Source organism: Eretmochelys imbricata, chromosome 16, assembly GCF_965152235.1.
Source record: "Eretmochelys imbricata isolate rEreImb1 chromosome 16, rEreImb1.hap1, whole genome shotgun sequence".
NCBI lineage: Eukaryota > Metazoa > Chordata > Testudines > Cheloniidae > Eretmochelys > Eretmochelys imbricata.
The window spans coordinates 7318090-7337438 of record NC_135587.1 but is presented as its reverse complement, the minus strand read 5'-3'; the positions used below and the strand labels follow the sequence as shown (position 1 = coordinate 7337438).

The window sequence follows — 19349 nt, the reverse complement described above, 5'->3', positions numbered from 1 at the left end:
CCATCACAGACAGCTCTGCTTCTATCACTCACCCCCCCTTCGGATCAGTGAGGCTCAGCACCAGATGCTTTGTTCCTCCAGAAGCTCAAGGCCTCTGGCTGCTGAGGGAATGCCAGGAGAAGAGGAGCTTGAGTCAGAAGGTGGCAGCAAGAGCGAGGTGCACTCAGAAAAAGGGGCCCTGTTTCTGTGGGTGCCATTCGCCCCAGGCTATGGGGCAGCATGAAGCCCAGGTGTAACGCTGACAGACCCCGGTCATCGGCAGGCGAGATTGAACCGGGAGCTTAGTGCATGAGCTAAAAGCCAACTGGCTGTTAGCTAAGGCTGTAAAGCAGACTCATTAACTTCTCTCTCTCAGAATGGTCTTGGTGCCCTAGATGGGCTAGAGCAGCACACCCAGGAGGTGTGTGGGTTACACAGGCCCTGATGAAGCTCTGGCCTGAAGGGTTATGCAGCACCTGGCCTTGCACAGAGGCTCTGCACACGGGTGCTCCACCCAATCCAACTGGGCAGCTAGGGGGGAAACTGGTGGCCAGGCTGATCCCAATAAGAAATTGGGTGGAATTAACTGGGCCTCAGCCTGGTGAGGGAGCCCCAGTGGCTCTGAGGCCTGAACTCCCTGGCTGAGGGCCAGTTAATTGCACCTGTCTAACCCACTCAGTTTCTAAATTGGCACAACCTCCTTGTGTGGACACTCACAGCAATGACAGACCAACCCAACTAAAGCAGGAGCCATCCCCACACCCATTCGAGAGGGTCTGCACAGGGAGGCTGCTCTGGTCTAACTAGACCGCTTTAGCTCAGTGGGTGTTACTTCTGTCCAGACCGGCCCAAAGCTTCTGAACCAGGACAGAGTACCCATCCCTTCGCCCTGAACTGATCATGTAACTCACCTGCCTTGGGCTCTCACAGCAGATTATTAAAAGAGGGAAAGAAATCTAGAGAGACTCTGGGACAGAAGCAGATTTCCTGCCACGTAGCCTGGATTTAGTCTCAATTTCCATGTTCCTTTTTAACACATCAGAAACTCCAGTTAAACCAAGTGCTAACGAGCGAGCTGAAAGTTGGACTCCCCTCAGGGCTGGTGCCCCAGGAAGCGGTAGCACTGCCTACAGGTGGCATGTGGTATTACGATGATTTAAAAAGCACCCCCAATGAAGAGTTATAGGCCTGTTCCTGCTCCCACTGGTGTAAATGTCAATGGAGTGAGAGCAGGATCAGGTCCAGAACTGGGGAAAGCAAAGACAAGATACTGGCTGAGAGAGGGAGCAGGGGATTGGGAACGAGGAGGGATTTCCTGCAGTGGCTTTTAAGGAGGAAGCTGAAGGAGGCCAGGCAGGGCGTGCTGCTGTTTGCAGGCAGGAAGCGGAGAAGGGGGACTGGAAGTGAAGGGAGTGGTGAGAAGAGTGGAGGGGGAGGAAGTGTCTATGGTGTGAGCCGTCACGCAGCCCGAAGTGCCCAGCCCTGCAAGAAGCACAGGCAGAATTCTGGTCTTTGCTGCACTGGGGTGAAGCTGGAGGTACGGCACTGCCAACCGTGGGGTGGTTCTAGTTATACGGGCAAGTCCTCTCCTCAAGAGGTAGGGCGGGGGGAATGACATCATGGCTTTGATGAATGGCTAATGTTGTGATGTCACTTCCGGGGGCAGGTCTTTGGGGATGACATCACTCATCCTCTCCTGAGGCCTGTATGTCTTTTGGCTGGGGCTGGAGCCGGAGCCAAGCAGGGCTTTGCTGGGGGTAGTTGCATGAGCCTGCAGGCTGCCCCATCAAACACATCGCCCCCGGACACAAACTGACCAATTTTCAAAATGCTTTAAAAATACATGGTCTGAAAATGGTACTTTCAATAGGGGAAAAATACACGTCTATCGTATCACAATCTAGAACCTGCAGGACCTGAAGCCTGGCCAGCTTGGTGCTACCATAGATGCAGGCATGGTCTGTCTCAGGGCACACACGGCAAGCCCCAGCCTTGGAGAGTGAGCTCTGCTGCCCGTTCCCCCACCGACCCCTAATGCTGCTCTCCCCACTCAGCCCCCTGGGTAGCAGATGGCTGGTGGGGAGGTGGCTGGACTATAGCAAGTGGGTCGGGGGGTGGGGGGGGGGGCAGTACCTGCAGCCCTTACAGCCCAGAGTTGTGTGGGTGGGCACTGAAAGCAAAGCACAGGGGGGGTCTCGCTCAGGCACAGCAGCTTGGCCTTCCCAATGAAGCCGGCGGGGAACGTGCAGCCGGGTCACCATGGGGCCAAGGCAGCCGAACAGCCCCCTGCATGAGGCATTGGCAGCATTCCCAAAGCCCAGGGAGAAGCAGGCCAGGACCATGAATAAAACCTGGGGCCATTTGCTAAATGCGCTTCTGGGCCTGGGTTTCTAACACCCCTGCAGTGCGGCGGGACGATCCGGAGCCATCGTTTTGGTGGCCCAGCCCTGAAGGAACGGGGGAGTAGGCTGAACAGTAGGGCAGGGGGCAGCCCCTTTCCCAAGGAGATGGCAGGGTAGGACTGACTTGGGATACGGGACTGGGCGGGGGTGCCAGGAGCAGAACGCTGCTGCAGGCCCAGCCCTGAGCCACTAGCTCATAGGCCAGAAGGGGGTGGGCACGTACCTACGCATTCATACAGGGCTTTAACCCAGCAGCACCACCAGCTGCCTGGGGAGCCCCTGCTGGCTCCCCCCCCCCCCAAAGCTTTGCAGAGCTCCCACAGGCACACACCTGGCTGACAAATGGCTACCTCCCCTGTGTAGTGAGGCTAGAGCCCCTGAATACAAACGGGTCTTTGGGGCTGGGGACGGAGGTGGGACGCTGAGCCCAGGGCTGACCCTTGCCGCTGGGCTCCCTCTTGACTTTGCAGGCAGCCCTGGTGGGACCCACGCGCTGGGACGATGTCACCACACTGAAGGGGCTTCGCAAAGAGCAGCCACCCTCCATGGAAAAGACAAACCATTACAAGGGTGGGGCGATGCTGAGTCTGAGAACCAACGCGGACCCTGAGCAAAAGCACCCCTGGCCCACACCTGGCTTCCACACCTGACAGAGCCTCCGCCCTCCTGGAGCACTGTCCTCCAAGGCCCTATGAGAACAGAGCCCACGGGGGCCAGCAAACAGCTGCCAAGACACAAAGAACTGCAAGATGAGCAAAGGCAATGAAGTGGGCAGAGACACCCCATAGGTCCCCTTGGCAATGGGCACTCAGTAGCTGGTGGAGATTGGTGGGTCCAGAATAGCCAAGTGGTCCATACAGTACCAGCTGCTGCATATCCAGTCCTCCACCAGCCAGGCAGGATTGGAACAAATTGGCTGAGCCCCAGAGTTTGGAGAGGAGCAAAGGAAATCCCCCGGGCAGTGATGCCAGGGCCGAGCCATGCCGAGATCAGCCCTGGCTCCGGGGAGTCAGTTCAAGCCAAACCAGTCCACAGGCTCCTCCGCAGAAAGGAGGGACATCGGCTGAGTCTGTTACAAGGTGCTGGGCAGCGTTGACACTCCTGCAACGTCAGGCAAGCCCTCTACCCGCCGCTGAAGGGGAGAAGCCAGTATTAAGAGACCAGACTGGCTCAAAGATGCTCCCAGCATGGAGACCTCGGCTTCCTCCATGGAAGGTATTTCGCAAGGGAAGCTCTAGGGGCTGGGAAAACAGGTGTGACTTCCCTTCTCCCAGCCATGCCCTCGCCTCAACTCTCCCCCCCCCCGACCCCCCGGCAACATGTTACATACATTGCTCCCCTGCCTACCCAGTCTCAGGCCAGGCTGCCAGCCCAAGTGAGCAACCCTGGATTTTATTGCAGATGTTAAAGTTAAAATAACGGTCCATTGCCTGCGGGCAGGGGCCTTGGCTGCTTCACACCCACAACCTTCCTGATGCCTTGCTGCTAAAGGAAAACCAATATGATTCACAGCTTCAAACCCAAAGACCTGAGTGCAGCCCTCCTGAGCAACCCTCCAAAAACATACCGGTGTGTCTGCTGGGGCAGCTCAGGACATGGGTTTTATAAATTATTATAAACACCACCAGGTCAGGAAATAAAAGGAAAGGTGCATCCTGACGGCGACCCTGTTAATGCAATGCCAGGATGCCATGCAGCCAGTGCCCAGTGACCCCGTTCTGTCAGCAGAACCTTGGGGCATGAAACGTCTCTGACACCGGACACTTCCGCGCAGGAACTAGCTGCTGTGTGGGCTCCCAGGGCGAGGCCAGCTGGCCACGGCAGCTCAAGCAAGGACAAACCGCAGGCAGGCCCAGCAGGGGTACGGGGTTAATGGTGGCAGAGTGAAGGCTGCAGGGATCCAGAGCCCAGGTGGGGCACGGGCCACTCCATGGCCAGGAAACCAAGCAGCACGTACCTGGCCTCAAACAGAATCACACCAGGCTGGAGGGGGAGCTTTGCTTGTGCTCCAATGTTCGAGGGGGTCCTCCACAGCCCTTGGCCCACCTGGATCCCTGGCATCCCTCAGGGGCCATCTCCCCTTGGCGAGATCACATCCAGTCTCCCTTCAGCCTCCGCTCCCTCCTATGCTGCCAGACAGGGCCACAGCTCCGTGGAGAAGATGGACCTTTGGCCCAGGGATTCAGGAGGCCTCTAGCCACTCCAGGCCCAGATACACCGCCGGGGCCTGACCATGCTGCCCTGGTGCCTCTCGTGGCAAGACGCCTGGGGGCTGCCCAGTCTCCTGTCCCAGGCTGCCCTCCACGACCCCATGCAGCTGGGGGCAGCCGAGTGTTCTGGCTGGGAACTCAAGGCCGCATCAGGCTGACACTGGGATGCCCCAGTTGACCAGGAAGGCAGGTCAGCCGCCTCCATGCACTCCACTGGACCCTGTGCATGGGAGGGCTGGCCTGCTCCAGTGGGCGCGGGATGCTGGACAAGTAATATCGCCCTCCACTCCCCACAATGGCCACACCCACTGGAATAGAAACCCTAATGCTGCTACATGAAGGTGTTCCCAGGGTTACCCCTTCAACCTGAACTGGCTCCCTAGAGGTGACAGGTCCCATCCTGCTCCGGCAGCCCCCAGCCTCCATCTCCTTAACTACAAATTATTCCAGGATTTTTTTCTCCCTAGTTTAAAATAAAGGGGTGTGTGTGTCAGAGATCAGGCCAGAGTATGCAGTGCCCTGTGAGTCTACTCTGCCCTGGCTGCCCCCGCAGGGGCTCTCTGTGCCCCTGTTCTGGGGACAGGTCTGATTAAAACTCATGTGAGTACCCACCCAAGCCAGAACAGGGGTGGGGTTAGCCTGGGGGAGGGTGCGCAGGGGCTGGCCGTTCATCTGAGAGTCGGCTGGCATGGTGGTTGCCTTCTATAGCAAAGGGGCGGCTGGAGAAAAACTCAAGCTGGCCTTGTCGCAGAATGGCTCCCTGCTGATGAAGAAAGCAGGTCTGGGGTCCTGCCGCCCCCTGGACGGGGAAGGGGTAGCAGATTGACCGGGTGGTTGGTGGGGGGCCAATGAAAGGGGGGCTGCAGCCTCTGCACAGTTTGCTTTAGAGACAGGCCTGAACCTCAAAGCGTGGATCTCCGCAGGTCGGAGCTCTTGAGGATGGGCTGGTGGTGAAAGCAGCTTGATGCGTGGCTCCTGCCGGCCCCCGCAGCCCCGGCCCTGCCGCCAGAACGCAGTCTCACCCTCAGGCAGCCAGGGCCTGGGAGCCGAGTGCGGGCTCGTACACAGACGCATTGCCAAGTGTGAGCAGCCTTCAAAGCCCTGGAATTGCTCAGCCGTGGCTGGGAGTCGCTTGCGGTGTCCCTCGGCACCCCGGCAGCCTGGCGGGAGACAGCCCGTTTCTGACAGCACTGCTTTGGGCAGCAGGGAAAGCCCTCCCCCTCGGCCCTCCTCCAAGCCCGCATTTCACGGCAGCTGCCCCATGTTTTAAAAACCCACATGAGCCAGACACGCAAGGGAAGCAAAGCCCAGCTCCCGGCGTCGCTGCGCCGAGCCATCTGTCACATCATTAAAAAAATAAATCTTCCATCTCTGCGGCTGAGCCACCCACTCCTGCCTCTGGGGGCAGCACCAGGTAACTGCATGGAATCCGCCCCGGAGGCGCAGCCGGACGGTGAGCCCTTTGCGGGCCAGGGGAAGCAAACCGCCAGCCCTGGCCGCGCTCCGCAGGGTGCGGCTCCTCTCACGTCCCTCCGGAAAGGATCAAAGGAAGAGGTGGCCGCACGCAGTCTGCTCTGTACATTTACTCCTTCCTTCTTTGCCACCTTCCTGCAACCCCCAGGCAACCCGCCCTTCTCCCCTCTGTCACTGCAAGCAGCCCCACAGCTGCCGCAGGGAAAACAGCTGCTCCAGGCAAGGCGAGGGTCCCCTAGCTGTGGGCCCGGCCAGTGGAGAGAAGCCTCCTGTGTCCATCCAGGCCAGTGCTCTGCCCTCAAGTCTCTCTGGGCCTTGCCGCGGCAGCCCCATGACAGCCTCTGGTTCGGGCTGGAGGATCCAGGCATCTAACAGCCTTGCCGACAGAGGGTGGAGATGGCCACCCGTTTCACTAATGCTGGATGACTGCCACTCAATGGAGGGCGGGGAGGGGCAGGGCACTGGGGCAAGGGGGAGTCACCGGCTCCTAGGCTGGGGAGTTCGCTCCCCCCGGCTCCTCAGCAGAGAGTGTCCGTGTTGAAGGAGAGCTGAGCCTGCAGAGAGAAGAGCGGCAGGGGGTCACATGACAGCAGCTGTCCTCAGGGGGCCTCAGTGGTTCTGATCTGTACAGGGTCTGCAACCCCCCCAGGCCCTGCTGGTGAAAGCGAGACACCCCCACCCAGCCAGCAGGGAATTAGGCTCTGGGAGTACTGCTCTGGTTCCACCAAGCCCAGCATCCCTCAGCCGGGCCAGCCCCAGGCACTGAGACCCAGCTGCTCTCCTGGAGAGCTTCTGGGACCATCCCCCCTGCAGGCCCAGAGGAGAAGCCAGACAGGAGAGCTCAGGGGCTGGGGAATGGGCGTCTCCCTGGGAGCCGCAAGCAGGGCACAAGGGGCATCACCCCTTGTCGGGGAGTGGGACTTAAACAGCAGAGGCAGCCTGAGCAGATTCCTGCAGCCCGAGGGCTGGGTTCTGACCCCGATCCTGCCAGGGCAGCCCCTCGGCTGCAGTGGAGTCTCGGCAGGTTCTGTGTGGTGCAACGGGCAGCAGAGTCTGGGCCAAACTTTGTTCTGGGATTGGCCGGCAAAATCCACTTTGGGGTCTTTTCTTCTTCCCTATTCCCCAGAGCAGGGCAATGGCCAGGGACTCCCCGTCATGCCCGAGAGCTCAGCGTTCACCCTGCCCGGCACCGGCACATGTAGGAGAGGGCAGTGCTCTGCCCTGGGAAAGCTCCGCGGGATGTCTGGGGACGGGAGCTGCAGATGTTCCAGGGTCCCGCTCACCCTCTCCTCCTCAAAGCTGATCAAGCCCTCGTCATCTGTCTCCAGGTCCTCGGGCTCCTCCACCACCAGGGCCCGCAGCTCGGTGGGGGCGGCGCGGGGCCGCAGCAGGCTCAGGATGTGCTCCAGCGGTGACTGGATCGAGCAGTTGGGGCTGGTCTCCTGCTGCTCCAGGTTGTCACTTTGTTTCTTGGCAAAATTCACAAACACCTGGGAGAGCAAAGGTGAAAGCGCCGGTCTCTAGATGGGGCTCAGCAGATCCCACGCCCCACCCACCAAAGGGGGGTGGTTTTCGGTCCCACCCTCCAGCCTGTGTGCACACCCTGTGGGAATGGAGTCAATCACCTGGGGGCTCTGCACTGCGACCCCCAGCTCCAGCGGAGATCAGCCCCAGCACCGGGACCTTGGGCGGCTTCCACACATGGGTGCGGCCACATGCACCCGACATGCTTGCAGACAGCAGTGCAGCTGTGGTCTGGGGCCACGGAAGGGCCCACCAGGGTGAAAGGCCCAATGGAGGCTGGTGCTGGACAATGAACTGGCTGTAGCTAGCGCATTCCTGCACTTACAATGGGTGGCCCCAGATCAGGCTTCAACTGTGCTGCATTAACAGCCCTTCCCAAGAACCCCTGTCCAGACGGGGCATGTGCCGGCCCCGCCCGGGCTGCCCCTTGCCCCCGGGACTAACATTATCAAGTGTGGTCTGGCTGACGGAGTAATCCTCGATGCCCAGCACGTCCACCACCTGCTCCATCTTGCTGAAGACCTGGGCCAGCGAGATCTGCTCAGACTTGAGCTGGTACTGCACCTTGGTGTGGTGTCGCTCCTGTGGGAGTGGGACAGGCGTCAGGCTCGCCCCCAAGGGGGCAGGACGAGGCACTGGCCAGCTTCTCCGCCTGCCCCTTGCCCCTGCCCCCGCTCCAGTCCCACTGTGAAGCGAGAGCCGGGGTCCCCCATGTGAGGCCCAGCACTGCCCCACGGCTCCTGCCAGTGGCAAGAGACACTCCCAGTGTTTAGAGGGCTGAGGGGGGAACCCAGTCAAATGCTTGGAAGCCCCAATGACCCCATCCTGCTGTATTTACCCCAGGACTTGGCAGACAGGCACCAAGGGGCAGCTCCTGGGCCTCCCTGGCCAGTCCATCTCTTCCTCTTGGACTCGGCCACGCGTTTCGTGGTGACCCACTGGCCGTGGGTCTGATTGCGGGGCAGGAGTCCTTGGGGAGGGTAAAGGTGTGACTGCCTGCTCACTGGGGGAGCAGCTGGGGATGTTTGTTGTCAGCCCAGGGTGGTGTAAAGGAGTAACTCTACCCTGCCCCCCTTTGCGCTGGGACAGTTTGGGCTCAGGGACAGTGGGGGTGGGGGGCGGTCTGCTGCATCCCATCTCTGACCCCTCCATAAAGGTGCAACACTTGTGGTGAAAGCACGAGACCCCTGGCTAGTCTTGTCTGCCACCAGGCATACTGTGTGACCACTTCCGCCATGCCAGGCCTCAGCTTTCCACCCGGACAATGAGGATAATGCTGCCAGATGACCCCCTGGGGGCTGAATTCATTGAAGTGCTGTGGGATCCAGCCATGGAGGGAGGGGAAGGGTCATTATGGTGATACCCTGGCCCTAATGCTGCCCCTACTGCTGAGCACCGAGGCTCCCGGCTGGCTTCATTGCACACGCTGCGAGGCCGGAGATGACCCTGGTAGGTAACACCCAGCCCCCACCCTTCACGCCTGCAGAGGGAGGGAGAGGGGAATCCGTACAGGAAGCCAGGGGACTGCTGGGGCTCCAGGCAGGCTGTCTCCTGGGCCCTGATCCGGGGAGGGAGCACTGCGGGGGCGGCCTTACCTTGAGGATGGCCTCGGGGAAGTTCCTGTTGAAGAACCGCACCACCTCCTTGACGCTGAGGCTGGACTTGGTCCGCACTGTGATCATGTAGCCATCTCCAAACCTGGGCAGGGCCGAAGACGCCATGTGAATCCACATCCCCCGAGAGGCCCAGCTGCAGCCCAAACCCCCGCCCCACACACCAGGGCACAAATCAGTGCCAGGGAGGAGCATTTGCCCCGAGGAAGTTATCCCTGCAACTCCTTGACTGGCAAGCTCTAGCCAGTATGTCAACCAGCCTGGCCTTCCTCTCTGGGAGCCAACCATGCTGTCCCTACGTCAATGCAGGCTTGGGAGCAAGAACCAGGGCGCTGTGTGTGGCAGCAAGTTGGCAGATTGTCACCCCTGGGCCGCGTGGGACCAACGGGGCAGAATTCCAGCCTCCGGCTGCGCTGCTCAGCCCACAACCCCATGTCTTTGCTCCCCGCAGCTGCACTCACGTGCCTGTCACCCATAAGGAGAGGGGGAGCCTTCCTCACCCCGGGGACAGGCACAGAGTGTGCCAGCCAGGGAGCTGCTGGTATGGATGAGGCCAGAAATCCTGAGGCTACAGAAATGTTCTCCGTAACCTCTGAGGACAGGACAAGAAGCAATGGGCTTAAATTGCAGCAAGGGCGGTTTAGGTTGGACATTAGGAAAAACTTCCTAACAGTCAGGGTGGTTAAGCACTGGAATAAATTGTCAAGGGAGGTTGTAAAATCTCTGTCATTGGAGGTGTTTAAGAGCAGGTTAGACAAACACCTGTCAGGGATGGACTAGTTATTGCATAGTCCTGCCATGAGTGCAGGGGACCGGACTAGATGACCTCTCGAGGTCCCTTCCAGTCCTACGATTCTATGAATTATAATTTACTGTGACACTGGCGATGGACGCTGTGCCATGACTACCCCCCCCGATACCACGGCAGCATTTCCCAGCCTCCTCTTCAGGGTGGGGGGCAAGGGGCCCTGCCCAGGGCATGGGGGCCAGGCAGGTACTCTCCTCGCAGGCCTCTCTGCAGATGGATGGGGCTGTCCCCAGGGGCATGGGTGCCGTTCGGGTGCTCTCCTCACAGGCCCCTCTCTCGCCGGGGCAGGAATCTCTTACCTGTTTTTCAGGTGCTGGATGCTGCCGAGACACTTGAGCCGCCCGTTCACCATGATGGCCAGCCGGGTGCAGAGCGCCTCGCACTCCTCCATGCTGTGGGAGATGAGGCTGGAGATGAGCAGGGGCAGCCCGGCCTGGTTGTGCAGGGCGCAGGTTCCTGCTTTTTGGGTTCACGTGTCCCAGGGGCTGAGCCACTTGTATGGCCTGCACAAGAGTCAGGCTGTGCTAGCCAGAGGGTGCCCATGGGGTGCTGCGTGGCAGGGCCCTGGGGTGCTATCGGTCCAGAAGGGGACACCTCAGATGTGAATGGGACCTGGGCTCTTTTGGGGCCCTGATGGCTTCCCTGCCATGGTGGCTGTGCTGAAGGGCTGTGGGTGTAGGGAACAGTGTCTTCTTCTTGGGCACTGTTGCCCCTTCTCTTCCCCTACTGCGTGCATCCAGCTAGGCCGGGCCGCCCTGCTCCATGGAGAGCTCTCCCGTGCTGGTTCCCACGTGCCAGGGTGGGGTGGGGTAGACAGGAGGGAGCTGTCACATCTCAGACCGGCTGCCCGAGGCCTCACTGACCTGTGGGACGTCAGCACCACGGAGCGGCCCGTTTTGATGATGTCCAGGATGAGGTTCCACAGGAAGCGCCGGGCCTTGGGGTCCATGCCCGTCGTGGGCTCGTCCTTCCAGGGGGAAGAGAGGCTGAGGTCACCCGCCCTGGCCTGCTGCCCTGAGCGCAGCCTTTCCTCCTCCCTCCCCCCTCGCACTGCCACCTCCCCTCGCCCTTTATGCATTATCCTGTTGGTCCTGCTTTGAGCAGGGGTTGGACTAGATACCTCCTGAGGCCCCTTCCAACTCTGAGAGTCTAGGATTCGATGGTCACAGGGGTCCTCAACCTTTTTCTTTCTGAGCCCCCACATGCTATAAAAACTCCATGGCCCCCCTGTGCCACCATCGCTGGTGTTCTCCATATAAAAGCCAAGGCCGGCATTAGGGGGTAGCCAGCAGGGCAATTGCCTGGGGCCCCAGGGCTCCCCACCAAGTGACATTGCTCAGGCTTTGGCTTCAGCCCTCGGTGCCGGGGCTTCAACCCCGTGTGTCAGGGCTTCGGCTTTCTCCTTGGGCCCCAGCTGGCCCTGCTTGGTGAGCCCCCCGAAACCTGCTCGTGGCCCCCTAGGGAGCTCGGACCCCTGGTTGAGAACCACTGATGCATCAGGTGTATTACGGTAGCACCCAGGAGCCCCAGTCCTGGAGCAGGATCACGCTGTCCCAGCCACTGTCTCCTTGTCCTGCTTCCATCTCGATGGCTGCCCCTCAGCCCTGCTGCACACAGCTCCTGTCTGCTCCCCATTCTGGCCTCATGATGGGTTAGGGTGTGTAGTGCAGACCCACCCCGCAGTCAGGGCACCCCCGTCCCAGCTCACACCCCAGCACTGGCCTAGCTCCAGGGGGAGCAAGGGTGCAGGAGAGCTCAGAGCTCCACTATGAAACTGCAGAAAAACCTGAGTGTCTCTGGATTAAGTTTAGAAGTGTGAGCAACAAGAGTGATGTAGTGGTGGGAGTCTGCTATAGCCCATCGGACCAGGTGGATGAGGTGGATGAGGCTTTCTTCCGGCAACTCGCAGAAGCCACTAGATCGCAAGCCCTGGTTCTCATGGGAGACTTCAATCATCCTGATATCTGCTGGGAGAGCACTACAGCCGTGCACAGACAATCCAGGAAGTTTTTGGAAAGTGTAGGGGACAATTTCCTGGTGCAAGCGCTGGAGGAACCAGCTGGGGCGGAGCTCTTCTTGACCTGCTGCTCACAAACGGGGAAGAATTAGTACGGGAAGCAAAAGTGGATGGGAACCTGGGAGGCAGTGACCATGAGTTGGTCAAGTTCAGGATCCTGACACAGGGAAGAAAGGTAAGCAGCAGAATACGGACCCTGGACTTCAGGAAAGCAGACTTCGACTCCCCCAGGGAACTGATGGGTAGGATCCCCTGGGGGAATAACATGAGGGGGAAAGAAGTCCAGAAGAGCTGGCTGTATTTCAAAGAATCCCTATTGAGGTTACAGGGACAAACCATCCCGATGTGTCGAAAGAATAGTAAATATGGCAGGCGACCAGCTTGGCTTAACAGTGAAATCCTTGCTGATCTTAAACATAAAAAAGAAGCTTACAAGAAGTGGAAGGTTGGACAAATGACCAGGGAAGAGTATAAAAATATTGCTCGGGCATGTAGGAATGAAATCAGGAGGGCCAAATCGCACCTGGAGCTGCAGCTAGCAAGAGATGTTAAGAGTAACAAGAAGGGTTTCTTCAGGTATGTTGGCAACAAGAAGAAAGTCAAGGAAAGTGTGGGCCCCTTACTGAATGAGGGAGGCAACCTAGTGACAGAGGATGTGGAAAAAGCTAAACTCAATGCTTTTTTTGCCTCTGTCTTCACGAACAAGGTCAGCTCCCAGACTGCTGCGCTGGGCAACACAGCATGGGGAGTAGGTGGCCAGCCCTCTGTGGAGAAAGAAGCGGTTAGGGACTATTTAGAAAAGCTGGACGTGCACAAGTTCATGGGGCCGGATGCGTTGCATCCGAGAGTGCTAAAGGAGTTGGCGGCTGTGATTGCAGAGCCATTGGCCATTATCTTTGAAAACTCATGGTGATCGGGGGAAGTCCCGGACGACTGGAAAAAGGCTAATGTAGTGCCCATCTTTAAAAAGGGGAAGAAGGAGGATCCTGGGAACTACAGGCCAGTCAGCCTCACCTCAGTCCCTGGAAAAATCATGGAGAAGGTCCTCAAGGAATCAATTCTGAAGCACTTACACGAGAAGAAAGTGATCAGGAACAGTCAACATGGATTCACCAAGGGAAGGTCATGCCTGACTAATCTAATCACCTTCTATGATGAGATTACTGGTTCTATGGATGAAGGGAAAGCAGTGGATGTATTGTTTCTTGACTTTAGCAAAGCTTTTGACATGGTCTCCCACAGTATTCTTGTCAGCAAGTTAAAGAAGTATGGGCTGGATGAATGCACTATAAGGTGGATAGAAAGCTGGCTAGATTGTCGGGCTCAACGGGTAGTGATCAATGGCTCCATGTCTAGTTGGCAGCCGGTATCAAGTGGAGTGCCCAAGGATCGGTCCTGGGGCCGGTTTTGTTCAATATCTTCATAAATGATCTGGAGGATGGTGTGGATTGTACTCTCAGCAAATTTGCAGATGATACTAAACTAGGAGGAGTGGTAGATACGGTGGCAGGTAGGGATAGGATACAGAAGGACCTAGACAAATTGGAGGATTGGGCCAAAAGGAATCTGATGAGGTTTAACAAGGATAAGTGCAGGGTCCTGCACTTAGGACGGAAGAATTCCATGCACCGCTACAGACTAGGGACCGAATGGCTAGGCAGCAGTTCTGCGGAAAAGGACCTAGGGGTGACAGTGGACGAGAAGCTGGATATGAGTCAACAGTGTGCCCTTGTTGCCAAGAAGGCCAATGGCATTTTGGGATGTATAAGTAGGGGCATAGCCAGCAGACCGATAGACGTGAGCGTTCCCCTCTATTCAACATTGGTGAGGCCTCATCTGGAGTACTGTGTCCAGTTTTGCGCCCCACACTACAAGAAGGATGTGGAAAAATTGGAGAGAGTCCAGTGAAGGGCAACAAAAATGATTAGGGATCTGGAACACATGACTTATGAGGAGAGGCTGAGGGAACTGGGATTGTTTAGTCTGCAGAAGAGAAGAATGAGGGGGGATTTGATAGCTGCTTTCAACTACCTGAGAGGTGGTTCCAAAGAGGATTGGTCTAGACTGTTCTCAGTGGTAACTGATGACAGAACAAGGAGTAATGGTCTCAAGTTGCAGTGGGGGAGGTTTAGGTTGGATATTAGGAAAAACTTTTTCACTAGGAGGGTGGTGAAACACTGGAATGCGTTACCTAGGGAGGTGGTAGAATCTCCTTCCTTAGAAGTTTTTAAGGTCAGGCTTGACAAAGCCCTGGCTGGGATGATTTAACTGGGAATTGGTCCTGCTTCGAGCAGGGGGTTGGACTAGATGACCTCCTGAGGTCCCTTCCAACCCTGATATTCTATGATTCTATGACACGAATGGAAGAGCAGAGCCCACTCCTGGGCTCACCCAGACCCCCCAGGCACAGAGCTGAGCCGCATCCCTTCCCCCGGCCCTGGCCTGGCGCCACGCTGCTCACCAGGAAGATGAAGGCAGGGAAGCCAATCAGGGCGATGGCCGTGGACAGCTTCCTCTTGTTGCCCCCGCTGTAGGTGCTGGCCGGCTTGTCGGCGTATTTGGTGAGCTCCAGCTTCTTCATCGCCCACTTCACCACCTGGAGGGGGGCACAGCGCGAGGAGGCTGTGGTTACTGGGCGCTGCTGGTGACAGCCTGCCTTCTGCAAGGGCCCAGCTACCACTGCAGTGGGCCCTGGCCATCGTGTAAACGGGGACCAAGGTGCTCTGGGCTACAGGGCGAGGAGACGCGCAGGCACGGAGCTCCCTGTCTTGTGCAGCCCAGGCCTATTGCGGGGAGCTGGAACAGCTGCCCACGGGGGTTTGGGGAGTTCAAAGGTACATGCTGGATACACTAGGCCCCAAATCTCAACAGTGTTAGAATCAGCTGATGTGGACCATCCTCCGCATTCCCACTGGCCCCTCCTTCCAAGCCCAAAAGCCACCCTGCAGAGAAAGTGAGAGCCATCAGTCCAGGGGGTCCCCAGCCCCTCGCACAAGGAGCAGGTGCTGGTACTCTCCGGGCTGGCCCTCCAGCACAGACCAGCCGAGTGGGCATTGCCCAGGCTGGACTCCCACAGAACCCTACATCTGGGGTGCGCACGGGAGTTCCGTGTGCACATGGCTCTGTGCGCGTCTGCCCGTAGGGGGGTGGGCGCGTTGCCAGGTAGGACGCAGGAAGCCTCCGGAGAGGTTTTTATCCCAGGACGGTGGGCAGGAGCTGATGGAGGCTTTGGTCTGCCCACAGCAGCTCAGTGGCAAGAGGGGGATAAATTGGCCTCTGGCCTGTCAAACACTCCTGTTGAATTAAGTCCTGGTACTGGGTAGCCATGACCCATGCCACTGGCAGACAGCCAGTGCTGGCATTGAGAGCCCTTCGGAAGTACCCGCACTGCAGTGCCAGGGGCTGCGGCTCCCCCGGTGTGACATGAAATGGCATTTCCAGAGCCAGTGGCACCAGAATCCCCAGCAACATCAGACAGAGCCTCTCAGACCCGTGTCTAGGGGCTGCGGCAGCTGGGCCCTCTGTACCCAGCCCAGCATCGCCCTTCTTGGGCTGGGTGGGGGGGTGGGCAACAGGACCTGGCCCAGGGCAGGGAGAGCTCCTGCTGGTTGAGTGGCAGCCCTGGCTAAGCATAGGGGTGTCACTCCAGCCCAGGGCATGATCACAGAACGAGGGGAGAAGGAAATCTCTGACCTGCTCGTGCCCAGGACTGAGAAGTTGGCCCTGTGTGATGACCTCTGACTCCCCTTCCTGAGGGCAGAAGCCCGGCCCGAATGGTTTCATTCTGCAAAGCCCCAGGAGCTCCCCAAGGCCTTACCCTCTCCTCGTCCTTCCAGGGGATGCCACGTAGCCGGGTGTAGAGCTCCAGGTGCTCCCGTGCCGTGAGCTCGTCGAACAGCGCATCAAACTGCGGACAGTAGCCCAAGCTCTGCTGCACCTGGAGGAGCTCCTTCAGGATGCTACGGGGAGAGGAAGGATGGGTACAATGGTTAGGGCACTAGCCCAGCATTTGGGAGATCTGGGTTCAAGTCCCTGCTCCACCACAGGCTTCCTGTGTGACTTTGGGCAAGTTCCTTCCTGGCTCTGTGCCTCAGTTTCCCCATCAGGAAAACACGGCTGGCTAGGGTGGTTGACATGTGAGCAGAGCAGGCTACATCTGTGATCACTTTCTAGAGCTTTGCTACTGGACTGCCTCCTGCTTTGGAAAAACCAAATCCATGGGCAGCCTGCATTCCCCCACAGCTACACCACGGGCCAAGGTCACTGAAAGTTCCAGGGGGGATGGATTTGCTCCAGGGCGAGTGGCTCCAAGGGCCCCTCCCAGGGCTGGCTGGACACTCCCCCTTGAGGCCCACCCACAGGCTGAGCTCCAGTCCCTCCCAGGAATGGGTGCACCGCCCATCACCCAGCGTAAACCACACCTGACCGCGCCCCATCTGCGGCTACCTGTGCCCGTTGATGAAGGCTTCCCCTCCGGTGGTGCTCTCGTCCCCAGTCAGCATCTTGAAGGTGGTGGTCTTCCCTGCCCCGTTGACGCCCAGCAGCCCAAAGCACTCCCCGGGCCGCACGCCCACGCACAGACGGTCCACGGCCAGGATGCGCCCAATCTTGCGGGATTTGTACACCTGACCCGACAGGAACAAAGGGGCAGCTCACTGCCGTGCCTGTGGTGGGCTAGGATCTCTGGCCGTGGAGGGATCTGAACCCTGCAAGGCAAGGCGCTGGGCTCGCGACACACTGGCGCTGCCCAGGCCAAAGGCAGACACAGGGCAAATGCACCGGTCCCCCCAGCCAACAGCTGTACTCTGGACGAGCTGGAGACCTGCCCCAGGCTCCAAACCCGGCCCCCACAATGGTCACATGCATGCGGGCACCATTCTTCTCTGGTTCTGGGATGTAGCGCCCCTCTCCCACCTGTGCTGGCTGGGGGATCTCCCGCCTGCCTGCCCCATGCTCACAGGGTAGGATCACACACAGAGGTTGATGTCTCTGAGCTAACACAGCCAAACCTCTTAGCTCAAGTGGCAAAGGCTCCTGGCTTCAGCCCGAGAGGGCCTGGGGTCAGTGACCCACAAAGGGGGGTGGTGCCAGGTCTATTCCCAGCGAGAGGGTGGAGAGGCCTTGTCCTGTCCCGGGCTAAAGGGGGCCGTCGGCAAGGACGGAGTTGCCCCTACCTTGGTGAGATTCTCAATCTTGAGCATGTCGTTGTCGGCATCGCCGCGCAGGACCCGGTGCCGTTCGTTGGCCACGTCGATGTCATCCTCGATGGGCTTGTTGGAGACAGTCAGCCGCCTGCAGGAGCAGGAGATGGGTCAGGGGAGCTGCGCTGCGTGGCCAGATAGGCCACAAGGTCTGTGCTCCCTTCCTCCTCCCAGCAGAGGGGACTTGGGGCCTCCACAAGGCAGTGTGGTCCAGTGAATGCAGCACAAGGCCAGGGCCCAGGAACCCCTGATTTCTAACCCCGCCTCTGTTCCAGCTTGCTAGATGACTGTATCTGGTCACTGCCCTCCACTGTGCCTCGGTTTCCCCACTGTAAAATGGGGTTGGTACCCCCCACCTCACAAGGGGCTGTCTGGGTTCAGAGGACTGGGGATTAATGGCCCGCTGGCAGTTTGATCTGCAGAGGAGTGACCCAGTTGGGAACAAATCTGTCCCTCTGGACCCAGGCTGAGCCATAAACTGCTCCTAGCCTCTTCCTGGATGGGCAGGGGGTTACCAAGCAATGGTGGAATACATGCTCTCTAGGGGCAGAGAGGCCACATGACAGGCTCCTCTCAGCCCTGCTTTGTAGACCCAGCAACTGGGGTAATATGTTCTGCTTCTGAACTGGGGGTGCTTATCTGAACCCCAGGCAGGCCCCAGAACCTGTCCCCCGCCACCGACTGGGATGAATTCGTAGCCCTGGCTCTCCGGGGGGGCGCCATCTTGTTCTGTGACTACGTCCCCTGATCCAGCCTGGCATCATGGCCGCCATGTCTGACACTCAGGGAGAACGCGAAGAACACTGCGCAGAGCCTCCCATTGCCCCCCTGACCCCACCACTCACTGTGGCTTCCGGAGGAAGTTATATTGGCACATGATGGTGATGAAGAAACCTACGAATCCTTCAATCGTCATGGCGACCAGGCCCCGGGTCACAATGTCCCACTCAAAGGGCGATTTCATTTTATCAAACTGCCCTGGGGGGGGGCAAACGAAGAATTAACAAGGGATAAGATCAGACCAAGATAAGAGCATAGGACTTACCACACTGCGCCCGGGTCAAGCACCCATCTGGTATGGCATCCTGTCCCTGACAGTGACCAGTTCTAGTGCTTCAGAGGAAGGCACGAACCCCCAGCAAATGCACTGTACTGGAGGGATGGGGATTCCTTCCTGATCAACATGTGCCCTGAAGCATGAGGATTGAGAGCACCAGTATTTTTTTCCCAAGATACCAATACAAGAGATTAACAGAGAGACAAGTCTTCTTAAACAAAGTAACCCTGGCAAACAGAGGAGCCCTCCTAATAATGCATAAGGAAGGAAATATTCACAGACAAAATCACCAGTGACTACACTGCTGAAATTTCCTGGTAGAAGGCCATTACAAATGCCCTGTAAATGATCTCAAACAACACCTAGCTTGTCAGCTCTGAGGCCCCGATCCTGCGAAGAAGCATACACACGCTTACCTGTGCACACCGAGTGGCGCCCGTGATGTCAATGGACCCACTCGCAGGGAGTAAAGTTACGCATATGGGTAAATACAGTAACTCCTCACTTAACATCCTCCCACTTAACATTGTTTTGAAGATACGTCGCTGCTCCGTTAGGGAACATGCTCGTTTAAAGTTGTACAATGCTCCCTTATAACATCGTTTGGCTGCCTGCTCTGTCCACTGCTTGTAAGATTCTGTGGAAGAGCAGCGACTTTACAAGGGAACATTGCACAAGTTCCTCTTTTCCACCTTCTCCCCCTCCCTCCCAGTGCTTCCCCCGCTGCCAAACAGCGGCTTGGTGGCACTTAGGACTTTCTGAGAAGGAGGGGGAGGAGCGGGGATGCGCTGTGCTCCAGAGAAGTGGTGGAGTGGGGGTGGGAAGAGATGGGCCTGGAGTGGAGTGGGGATAGGAAGAGGCAGGCCTGGAGCAAAGTCGGCGCCTGTTCTTCCAGGGGGAAGCCTGCGCCAGGTGCTTCCTAGCGTCCTAGCCTGCAGCGGGCTGTGCCTGTGTGGGGTAAGCCAGGGGCACCTCCCACCCACAGTACAGTACAGTACTGTACAGTATATAATGCCTTTTGTCTGCCCCCCAAAAATTTCCTTGGAACCTAACCCCCCGCAGTTA

The 19349-nt window shown here is 58.3% G+C and overlaps 1 protein-coding gene across 1 annotated transcript in view; it reads right to left on the bottom strand.

Moving 5' to 3' along the window:
• Window positions 1–6166: 6166 nt before the first annotated feature.
• Window positions 6167–19349, bottom strand: part of ABCA2 (ATP binding cassette subfamily A member 2) — a 129969-nt gene continuing 116786 nt past the window's right edge. The window contains exons 41-51 of the mRNA XM_077836235.1: window positions 18073–18205; window positions 17201–17318; window positions 16473–16651; window positions 15844–15985; window positions 14488–14622; window positions 10873–10976; window positions 10309–10401; window positions 9184–9286; window positions 8033–8170; window positions 7348–7554; window positions 6167–6618 (exon numbers count right to left, since the gene is read on the bottom strand). Of these exons, the coding sequence (XP_077692361.1) occupies window positions 6583–6618; window positions 7348–7554; window positions 8033–8170; window positions 9184–9286; window positions 10309–10401; window positions 10873–10976; window positions 14488–14622; window positions 15844–15985; window positions 16473–16651; window positions 17201–17318; window positions 18073–18205 (1388 nt within the window). The 3' untranslated portion in view covers window positions 6167–6582. The remainder of the gene's footprint in view (window positions 6619–7347; window positions 7555–8032; window positions 8171–9183; window positions 9287–10308; window positions 10402–10872; window positions 10977–14487; window positions 14623–15843; window positions 15986–16472; window positions 16652–17200; window positions 17319–18072; window positions 18206–19349) is intronic.